Genomic DNA, 11,786 nt, shown 5'->3' on the forward strand with positions numbered 1-11,786 from the left:
GGGGATATCTGCTAAATGCTGCGACGGAGAGGGAAAAAAAGGCTAACCTCCCCCGTCAGGGTGTTCACTCTGACCACCAGACTATGAAACTTTAATAGGGTCTAATTTTCAAACCCCCTTATAATTTATTACAGTGGCGTCTGAACCGAGTCCTCAAAAAGAGTCCAAGGGAAGAGAACATGTGCAGGGTGTTAGGACTGTGAGAGGTAAATACAGCAGTAATAGTTTTCAGATAGCACAATTAACGGAAGTGGATAACACTTTCTGTGTCTGTCACTCGCTTAGAGAAGTGTGATGCTGTAGCATAATATTTACAGCTGCGGTGGGTCCTGGATGCCAAAGCTTGATTTCCTAAAAGGTCGGGAGTCCAAGTCAAAGTCCAAAGGCTGCTCAACACTTTCTGTTGTCACTGCCATTACTCAGACCTAAAGCTATTTAAAGACCAAGCGAGTCTAAATGTTTACTGTCTACAGTGTATGTGGTAAAGGTTCAGTTTACACGAAATTGGATTACATCTGTGGAGTTCAGAACGCTGATGTATGTTTGAAAATAATCCATTTTTTTAAATCACTTTTTTTTTAAATCCAATCAGCTTTGAAACATCTAAAGAGAATCTGTTTAATGTCACAGTAGACTGAGAAATGAGATGCATTGGTCAGAATCGGCCGATTTCCACACTCGCAGCCACAAGCTGAGGTTACGTTGGTGTGGAAGTTCCTCACTGTGAGCAAAAGACAAAGATTCATAAAAGTAAACCGTCTGTAGCAACAAACAGACGCTCAAACATGGTTGTTTAAAAAAAAAGCTAACAAAGGAAAAGTGACTAAAGCAAACCCAGAGCTCAGAGCCAACCACAAACCAGCAGCCTCGGTATGAGCAAAGGATCAAGGCAGTTATGGGGAAAATGATGGAGATGATTGAAAGAGAGAGCAGAGTCTGAGGTCCTGCTATCTGCTGAATTTATACATTTACTAGAAAATGACGTAAGTAACATCTGATATTTGTTTGTTGCCCCTACTTTTGTTTGCATGGTAAAATATGTCAGGTAAAGATTCGTGTGCTAGCGAGTCATTTTCAGTGAATTATTTGCACCACTTCCTAACAGCACAGTGTTTTATTTTCAGTTGTTTGCCTGAGAGAACTACCAGCAGTTTGGGGGAAGTTGTAAACATTAACAATTTATCTTGTTATGAAAATTTTTTTGCAACAAAAAAACATTTATATTACAGTATTTATCAGTTATTTGATTAATCAAAGTCAGTTTAAAGAAATGGCTATCTTAAAACCAGAATATGAATAACACTTCTTGATTAGATACCAGAAAAGTTTGTAATTTGGGTCAGCTGACCTGATAAGGATCAGATATGGCTATATCCTGTGTTGGAAGGGCTCAAGTGGCCTGGCCCACATTTGACCAGGCTCCAGTCATGAAGGATATTAAAAAAAATAAAACGCAGCTGGCCATCCAGAGTGTCTCGTCTGTTCAACACTTAGCAAGAACTCAACCCTCCCTATCCTGCCGGCCCTTTCCAGGCTGAGTCAGACAGCAAACAACGTTTTCAAATGGTCTGAAAATTATCCTTTTTCTTTAGTTCTTGGACAGCAAGTCTGTGGATTATTTAAAACATCATGACAATCTTTTACTTTTGGCGGGGGTAAAGATACAAGGCGGTTTTATTTTTAAACCTGTAAAAGTACAACAAATGCCAAATTTCCTTCTTTTGTATTTGGGTTTTGACCTTATCAATATTCTACAGATAAAACGACTCGTCCACGTAACTAAATATATCACAGGAACGTTTGTTTTTGAGTAAAGCGTTACTGACAGAGGACACTTGGATTTATAGACAGAGACAAAAGAAAACAGTGAAATCAAGGAGCAGCATACACTGTGTGCCGGCTCTTTAATCCAGTGTCGAAAATTGTATCACATGAATTACATGAATTTTACAAATTATTATTATTATTTTTTTATTTGTATACTAGCAGATTAGACTCAGACAGATGTGTTGAGAAGAAGCAGCATATTAAAGGGGATATGAAAAGCAGTAACCTGAAGATGGTTTCATTTAAAACTCAAACTATTTTTTATTTCAGTGTCTGTTTCAGTATATTAAACTTTGTTCTATAGCTGAAGGATAGTCCATATAGCACTTTTATTTTATTCTGTTTTAGTTTATTTTATTGTGTGTGTCTCTCTCTCTCTCTCTCTCTCTCTCTCTCTCTGTGTCTGTTTTTAATCTTTCTCTGACCTTTATTTTGGTGACACTGTGATTTCCATCCAAGGTTACTGTAGATGTGCAGTTGACTGATAGTCCTTGGAAAGATTTTTTGGTAGACTGTCAAACAAATGGAATTTGAATAGAATTCATAAATGTATTTGCACATCTAGATTCAGTTCTACAACATGCACTCTTGCCTTCTACAAATAAATTGTTGTTCTAAAGTACTCACTGAATTTGAGTGTGTTACTGTAACAGGATGCCACTGGCGCAACAAGTCAGTTGGTGGAGACTCTTCCTTTCCAGATATTCCACGTAACAGCTGTTACTGCAGAGTAAGTGAAAGTGTCTTTTTGCTTCTTAACCTTCTAGGACCTGGCGTCCACATATGTGGACATCACATTTTGGGTTATTTAGACCAAAATACTAAATTTTGCTCTACAAGGGCCTGATATCCACTTACGAGGACATTATACTGCTACTGTTCTATCAAAATTTTAAACGAATATCCTCATTTGTGGCTCTTATTTTGATTAGAAACAAAAATTAGGTCAAAAAAAATCTGGTAATTGTTTGTTTTTACATTCATCAGGTCCCAATCAGCCCAAATATCAAAGAATAATTAAAAATGCATGCCGTGGAAGAGTTCGGGTCTTAGGAGGTTAAGTCTATTTTTCGAGGTTTTGCTATTCTGTCATTTTTCTCTTCTCTTTATTTCTTTTCTCCTTCCCCTAACCACCAACTGATGGTGGCAGGTGGCTTCCCCTCTCAGAGCCTGGTTCTACAGGACGTGTCTTCTTGTTAAAAGGGAGTTTTTCCTCACCACTATTGCAAAGTGCTTGCTCATAGGAGAGACATTGATTGTTGCCATTTTTCTCCAGAACTGCAGGGTTTTTACCTCACAGTAGAACGTACCTTGACGGGAGTGCTATTCTGATTTCGTGCTACCTAAATAAACCTTAACTGAACTGGATTGAATTCTTAGTCTCTTCAGGTTTTTTATTCACTTGCTTTTCATTTGCTGCACAGCCCACCATAGAAACATATTAGTGATCAGCTTGGTGTTGAGGTTGGTTCATCTCTTGGCTGAAGTTTTCCACATGATGGCCCATTAGAGACAGCTGATATAAGCTTTTGGGAAAAAACTTCTTATCATCCCTGTGCTAATGTATTTATATTAGCCTAAACATAGCTATGTAGCTAGCCACCATGTGGTACATCATTGTATGTAAGTTGGCCCAGCTTGACTAACCCTTTAAATGTCACAGCTAATGTGTTTTCTGTTTAGTATTTTAGACATACTTTGGTCAGAACCTGGTATCTCATCTTTAGTTAGAAACCAGTGAGATAGCTTCCTGTTAACGTCCAACTCGGCTGAACCCTTGAATGTAAACTTAACTGTAATATCTGGGAGAACAGCCGCAGTGATCATTTTATTATGGCTGAAAAGATCTTTCTCTCTGAGTGGTGGCTCAGAGTTTGATTGATTTGGAAAACTGAAGCAGCATTGGACTGGGAAATGGCTAATGACATCAGATTTAACAAAGGGATAGATCAATGCCTGCCATAGTATAAAGTAAAGGATGAATTAAAATAATTTGAAGTTGATCAAAGCAACCTAAAATCTACTAGATGGATAGATTAATTTGTTTTCTTGGCAAAAATGTGAAAAAAGACAACAACAAAAAGATCTTGGCCATCAGGGTTTTTTTGTAAAGAAAAGTTTGAGCTTCAAACTAGTTTTTGGTTCATCACTAGTTAAGACGCAATTTATTTTAATAATTTTTATTTAAAGAAATGCAGTTTTCTTAAGATTGTGAAAACCCTGCTTTTCACTTTGGTAAATATAACCAAAGTAAAGCTGCCAGCTGGCCATTCAGAAATAGAACAACAGTGTGGAAATTAGAATAGGGATGACCACCACCCCTGATCTCAAGTTACTAGTATTCTTGGATTTACATGTTGAACTATTCACTGCAATCAGATGGTAAACAAAAGGCTGAGAATGAAATGACAGGTTCTTGAAGTGGAGTGCTGCTGAACAGAAGTGAGGAATGGATTATGTCACAGTGGTTCCCAAACTTTTACACACTTACATACACACACGCAGCTACCGTCCCTCCATTTAGAAAGGCAGAGGCGCCACGGTGTAATTATTTTACGTGTAGTTGTTTGTTTCCTGTGTAATAATATTCAACATTGCTATCAATACAATTTTCAAAAAAATGCCTCTCTGTGCAAAATGGGTTCAAAAGCATAAACAACTGTGGGATACTGTTTGTCTGTGATTTGGAGAGCCCAGTGCATGCTACGGACGCAGGGAAAACCAGTTATGCAAGGGAGACCTGACTGTGCTGGATACTTTACTGATGGTATTTTCAAACTTGATGCCAAAAGGAGGGCTTTATAGATGAAGGTCCATGATTGAGGAGATCATATTACGTGTCTGCATTTTAAATGGTGACTTCATTAGAAAATAAATTTAAAAAGGAGAAAAAAGTATTAAAAGCTGAGGTGGATTTGCAGGTATGGTTTTTGACTCCACCTCAGATATAAAAAAATAGGTAGTCACTGTCAACCTGGCTATATTTAGTTATGTTTCCATGGAGTGCATTGCTCTAAGCTGTTCTACAGAACTTAGGTTAAATAGACCAAAATGAGCCTGGATTGGATGTTGAATAGACAATAGACATTAATAGACCGTTCTCCACGAAAATTGAAAACATGAGTCAGTTGTAGGAATCGCTGTAAAGAGAAGTCATAGCTACCGGACACGTTATTTCCTCAACATATTTTTTATGATTTAAAATTTTTTCTAACAGCTGTTACTTCAGCAATAAGGTAAGAGCTGTGAAAAAACATCTATGTAATTTGCATAGCTACCTGACGTTTGATTCGTCTAATTTAGTTCAGTCAAAAAGAACTGCAGTTAAAATAGCAAGTTTTGGTCTCTAGTTTGGTCTTCTCTGTCCAAAGAACATTGTTTCACAAGACTAGTTTTTCCATACAAGTTATATCTCATTCAACCACAACACTCAGGATTTGTTTGTCGATGTTGTTTAGCCTTTGATGGCTCTTTTTAGAGAGCCTGAGCTTTCGTTACTCCAATGAAGGCAGTATGGCGTAACACTAGTTTAGCATTAAAATAAATCATAAATGTAGTGGTTGCTTCAAGGCTGGTGTTATTAGAGGAAACAGGAATGTCAAATGAACCACATAATCAGTCGGACCGGTTCCAGTGAAGCAGAATTTAACCTCTAACTTCAGTGAGCAGCCGCTCTGTGAGCCGTTTTCCTCAAGAAAATGTGTCACTATCACAAAGTGCATTTTTTTTCATCAAATGAAGGTCATATCTTCATTGACATCGGCAAAGCTTGTTTTGCATGCGTCTCACAACATGTTTAGTCAAAAGCAGTCTAGGCTGCTTATGCAGGCATAGAAAGAAAGAAAGCAAACCGTGGTGATTGGTGTGTGAACATTGGGAGTTTCTTCCTGCTGATTTTAAGGCTGAGAGAAAAGGCACTACAATGTATGCTTAGTATGTTACCAAAGTGCCACTCCCCGAGGCGTCATTCTGACTATTGACCGCTGCTGAAACACTGGGGCTTTAATTAGCACTAGTGTAACTAATTGGCTTATATAGAAGGGACATTGATGGGAGCGAAGAAAATGAATTAATGAGGAAAGGCATTGGCAGATTAAATTGCACTGGTAAAAATTAAAAAATGGATGCCTGATCTCCTGGTGAAATTGGCATTTAGATCCAAAACAACGTCAGAAATCCATTGAGGGTTGTAAGCGCGTGGGTGGGGTAGATGTCAGATTTCGCGTGTGTACCCGTGCGTACATGTTTATTTTTATGTGTATGCGCCTCTGTGTGTGGACTCTTCATCAGAGCTCATGGAACTACATGCTCATTTAGCTGACAGCAGAAATCTCTCAAGCGCTGGATGTGCTTCGATGTAAAGTACGTTAACCTTTAAAACAAAGCCGGCCCTGGCCTCTCTCATTCTCCTGTAATTGCTTGCGCTGGGTAAGCACACTCGCCTGAAAAGGTTATCGTGTTCCTTGTCAGTTGTCATGATGAATGAGCAAACATAGCAGGAAACTGAAAATTGCAAGTTTAGATTTAGAAAAAAAACACTCTCTCTTAGCAAGCTGGCATGTTGCATTTGCAAAAATTATTGCTCCATTGTTTCGTATCTCAAATTATTAAAAAGCAAGCAAACAAGCAAGAAAGGCAATGCAGGCAGGCAGTAAATTAACACACACAGGAAGCAAAAGGGGATTCTAGACTGCTACACTGCTGCTACATTAATATTCGCCAGAGTCTAGTACAACCTCCAAGTTTCTGCTGGCATATTCTGTTTTCTCTAGTGATGTGTACTGCCAGCATGAGTGTGTGTGTGTGTGTGTTAGTCAACGTGGACAGCAGTGATGATGTTTGCGTCAAGTGTGAATATAATTATGTGTGATGTGCACATGCATCTTTTGTCTGTGTGTGTACACAGATCTGATTATGTGTGTAGCGTATTTGCTGTGTGTATCATTAAATCTTGTCGGCATTATATTCTGGGTTTGTCTGTCAGTGATCCCAACAAAAATGATTGCATGTGTGCTGTTTGCTATCCATGTGATTGACTATATTGCATAGTAAATGCTGTTTTTGTGCAAGCTGACTGTTTGCCTCGGTGAATCGCTGAGCTGGTGCGTGCATACCAAAATCTTTTTAGGTAAATCCTGCTTCAGAACAGTGCGTTTACAGAGCCAGGCTCATTTTAGATCATGAACCACATACAGCGTACTTTAATCTTAAGTGTCAGTCAGTGTAAAGCCCTTTAATTACACATTTAATCTGTGAAATATCTTAATATAGGGAAAAAAGATGGGCATTTTCAACTTGTCTTGATTTTTTTGTATATGACAAAGAAAGGCTGCTGTAGTAAATGAACAATATGTCAGTATTGGAAATAAATGTGTAAAAATAACAAGTAGTTCTGGGTTGTCCTTGCCTAGACTTTCCTGTAATTACAAATACTTTAAACTTTTTGTTAATTCACAGGATTAACAAAACAGTCAGATTTGAGGCTTTCCCAGGCCGATTCTGGCCAGCGGACCTTGAATTTGTCACCAATGGCATAGAGTTTTCTAAGTGGCTTGTCTGTCAGTTGCATTCTGCGCATTCGAAATTATGTCTCTCTTTGTGCACAACGTCCTGTTGGACAGCACACATAATCACGTAGATTTTTGTCCACACTGTTTGCCTGTTTCTTTATCTGTCCTCTCCTTATACTGTACGTCTCCATGTTCCAACCTCAAGCAGCCTGGGTGATCGCAGCTAGACAGTAGGCAGCATTGATAAGCTGGAGGTAGAAGGTGAATGGCTGGTGATGGCTGTTATCGCCAGAGGCTGGCTCAGGCTTAGGCACCGCTGCCTGCTGGACCCTGAAAACTCACTTTGACAGATGCATCTCCTCCCTAGCTGTTGACGCGCTGCGGGGGGCTGATGACACTCGCTTGCCCATGCGGCTCAGGGTAGCGTTTGCTGGCACCACGTTGGGCCAAACCTGCAATTTATAGTTTGCCCCAGGCATTAAACTGAGTAATGACATGCAAAGAAAAAAAGAAACCACCATCTCACCATGCCTACCACCAATCTGCCAGCCCAAAATGTAGCTTCCACCAGTCTTGACTATTTTAACTGGGTTTAACCATGAGATGAATTCCTGATTCCCTTTATTTTCTGTCACTGTGCAAATTTATGGCCGTCAGTTGTGTAAACCATGAGATAGAATTATTTGGGATGTGTTCTGTATATCAGCAACTAGACACAACTGGGAGTGCTTGTTTTTCAACCATACAGATGCACTGTATGCATAATTTTCAGAGCAGCATCCAGGCCCTGCCGTGTTGTTCGTCCCTGTCCAATCAAAGATACAACAGTGCTCACGGTGAATCAGCTACTTCCTTTTGAACTGTTAAGTCAGCTTACCGAGAGAGCCATTTGCCATATTGGACCCTCCATCCACAGAAAGCTCTAACTGAGGGTTTTTTAGTCAAAGTCACTCGAGCGTGTCAAAACAAGCCATGAGAAAAACAAAGCACAATTAATAATTAGGTTCAGTTCTTTCCCACGATAAAAACCACACCTGCAATTCAGACAACTAACATGTGGCTCTGTGCCAGTGAATAGGAGGTGCTTTTGGGCTGCTTCCAAAGCTGTTTTCTCAGTCTCCTCTTTTTCTCTTTTCAGATTTTAACCCTGCTCTAAGCTGCATCGGAGGGGGTTCAGACATTCCCCTGACTCCACCAGGAGGCTAACTCCAACCTGTCTGTCAGCTCAGATAACCCTCTGATTGTTGACAACCACATGTTTGCGGTGACTGTATGTGACCGCCGCCGCCCATTCTCGAGCAGCAGCAACAGCCTCCTGCGACCCCGACCTGCATCATGCAGTGGAGACGGCGGCACTGCTGTCCCATCAAGATGACCTGGACCGTCAAGCGCTCCCTCTTTCGGACCCATGTGGCCGGGCTCGTCTCACTGGCCCTGCTCTTCGCCGTTTTCTTATTTTTCAGCCACCAAGACTGGCTGCCAGGGCACAGCGGGCCTCGCGAAAACCCGCTTGCCTACACTGTCAGGGGCCTTCGAAGCCCCAAGGGAGAGGCGAACCAGAGCAACTCCCTGAGGGGCCTTTGGAGGGAAACAGGGAATGTTGCACCAAAACCTCTCCTCAACCTCAGCTCTCAGCAGGGTGAGGGGGCAGCAGGAGAGGCAGCAGTCGTGGGGGGAGGAGGAGGTGGAGGAGCCAGAATGGGTGCAATGGGGCTCGGGGACTCGATGAGTACTAACAACACGCTAGAGAAGGAGATGGGTGTTGGCGGGAGGCTTAGCGCCCAGCCCTATCGATACATCCTGAACGAGCCCTTCAAGTGCAGAGACAGCACACCCTTTCTCATCCTGCTCATAGCTGCTGAGCCAGGACAGGCCAATGCCCGCAATGCAATCCGCCAGACATGGGGAAACGAGAGCATGGCGATGGGCCTGGGGTTTGTCTGTCTTTTCCTGCTCGGCACAGGAAAGAGTTCGGACACCCTCCTTCAGAGCAGAATCGAGGAAGAGAGCCGCGTTTACCACGATATCATTCAACAGGACTATCAGGACACTTACTACAACCTGACCATCAAAACTCTGATGGGCATGAACTGGGTAGCTACCTATTGCCCACATGCTTCCTACGTGATGAAGACAGATAGTGACATGTTTGTCAATACAGAATATCTCATCCAGAAGCTGCTGAAACCTGAGATGCCTCCGAGGCAGAGGTATTTCACTGGCTACCTGATGAGGGGCTATGCACCAAACCGAAACAAAGACAGCAAGTGGTACATGCCACCAGAGGTGTATCCAAGCGAGCGCTACCCGATATTCTGCTCAGGCACGGGGTACGTGTTCTCAGGGGACATGGCCGAGCTGATCTACCAGGCCTCGCTCAGCATACGCAGGCTGCACCTGGAGGATGTTTACGTGGGAATCTGCCTGGCGAAGCTGCGCATTGAACCAGCACCCCCTCCCAACGAGTTCCTTTTCAACCACTGGCGTGTGTCTTACTCCAGTTGTAAGTACAGCCACCTCATCACATCCCATCAGTTCCAACCCAATGAACTCATCAAGTATTGGAACCACTTGCAAAGCAACAAGCACAACGCCTGTATCAACATGGCCAAGGAAAAGAGCGGCAGGCACAGACACCGGAAGTTCCACGGAGAGAGGCCTCCGTGATGGATCCTGCGATTACACCCCATCTTAAAAAAAAAAGAAGAAAGGTGGGAAGGATAGAAGAGTTCAGTGTAACTACAGATGGTGAAGGGCATGTTGAACTCTCAGCACTATACCTTATGGGGATAAGCACATTGTTTTTGGTATTGTGTACAGTTGATTCAAACTATTTTTTTAATCAAAAAATGAAAAAAATATGTATTGTAAATCTATTGAGCTATTTCCAAAAGGGAGAATGGGGGACATTTCTGTGTGAAATGGAGCGTGCTAAAAAAAAGAAAAAGAAAAAAAAGCTGCAGCTCAAGAGCGGTGTTTATGATAATTCAGGTGCCAACAGAAAGGTGGTAATTTATGCTCTTCTCTAAAGGGTAGTACTGTATGTCACATTCTACGAATACACAAAAAAAACAAAAGAAAAAAAAAGAAAAACATTAAGACACAAGTGTGTTTACAAAGACAAAGGGAAATGTACATGTACTATGTCAAAAAGTTATACTACCTAAATATGAATGAATGATATGAACCTTTGACGTTGACCAGTTATGCTGCCCTGTTTCTCAGTGTTTACTTTCCAGATCTATCGATGACTACCACCCTAAAGAGAAGGTTTATCTGTCATATACTGTATTTTATTTAAAACGATCGACATGAACGCACCCAGAATCACATCAGAGATGACTGAGATTGTATTTTTTAAAGCTTTACATTGACTATGACTCTGCACTTCAGCAAATGTGCAATGAATCTGTTAACGAATAAACGTTCCAAAATCACTTTGTGTGCAGCAGTGTGTGTCTGTTTTGTCAGGGGTTCTTCCTAAGCTGTCGAACGTAAAGTGGTGTGGACCACCGGACATTAGCAGAGGAGCTACAGTGAGCCTTGGCATCAAAAAGAGTACCAAATGGATGGAACACATTTCTGCTAATAGAAATAACTAAATTTCCCTCATATGTATCCAATCGGGCGGACATCTATTCACTGCAATGTCCTGTGCTTCACACTTTGTCCACACAAACCATGCAATAAGCCCTGTACCTTATGTACAGTGGCGGTGAAAGTTGTTCAAATGCACAGCAACTCAAAACACCACATGAAAAATAGTTAAAAGCAAAGAAAACCATATGGAAAAAAACACACAAGCAAAATTAATGAAATGCCACAAAAGCTTACGAGAAAAAAAATTCACCAAACCCAAGGAACGTGTTTCTGGGGAGACAATAACGTGATGAAACTGTTTTGGAAATCACAAGCGACAGTAAATGGCTAATAGCAAACATGTATGTGTGAATCTTGAGATTAAAATGTACATTAGGTTGCATCTTTTTCTTCCTCACAGCAATGAATCCTTTATTTTTTTTGAAGAGTCTCAGTGCACAGTTACTACTGCAGCCGTTCCATCCCATTAATGTCTTCCCAAAAATGCTTTCTTAAGCTGCAGTGCATTTGATCTTTCACAGCCACCACACTTCTGGATGGGGGGGTATTTTCAAATTTCATCAGAATAGAAATATTGCATCATATGTCATAGGGAACAATGATTCAGGTTGTCACCATCTGTGCAGATGACACAAATATTTTTTGTTCTGGGGGGAATCTAAAGCAGCTGCTGGATACAATTACTTCAGAAATGTGCAAAATTAAAAAATGGTTTAACAGGAACAAACTATCGCTAAATCTAAGTAAAACTAAAATTATCTTATTTGGGAATTCCCTTAGAAATGCACAAGTGCAGATTCATGTAGATGGTGTGGAAATTGAAAGAGTACTTGAACATAGGTTCTTGGT

At 41.0% G+C, this 11,786-nt stretch overlaps 1 protein-coding gene across 3 annotated transcripts in view; it reads left to right on the plus strand.

The window, feature by feature from the left end:
- The window catches only part of b3galt2 (UDP-Gal:betaGlcNAc beta 1,3-galactosyltransferase, polypeptide 2), a 12,847-nt gene extending 1,400 nt beyond the window's left edge, over positions 1-11,447 (plus strand). For all 3 annotated transcript variants that reach the window (XM_005747347.2, XM_005747348.2, XM_005747349.2), the window contains exon 2: positions 8,476-11,447. In XM_005747347.2, the coding sequence (XP_005747404.1) occupies positions 8,673-10,004 (1,332 nt within the window). In that variant the 5' untranslated portion in view covers positions 8,476-8,672 and the 3' untranslated portion in view covers positions 10,005-11,447. The remainder of the gene's footprint in view (positions 1-8,475) is intronic.
- The last annotated feature ends 339 nt before the right edge of the window (positions 11,448-11,786 follow it).

The sequence above is a fragment of the Pundamilia nyererei genome, unplaced genomic scaffold (assembly GCF_000239375.1).
Source record: "Pundamilia nyererei isolate P.nyererei 1_Seehausen unplaced genomic scaffold, PunNye1.0 scaffold00195, whole genome shotgun sequence".
NCBI classification, from domain to species: domain Eukaryota; kingdom Metazoa; phylum Chordata; class Actinopteri; order Cichliformes; family Cichlidae; genus Pundamilia; species Pundamilia nyererei.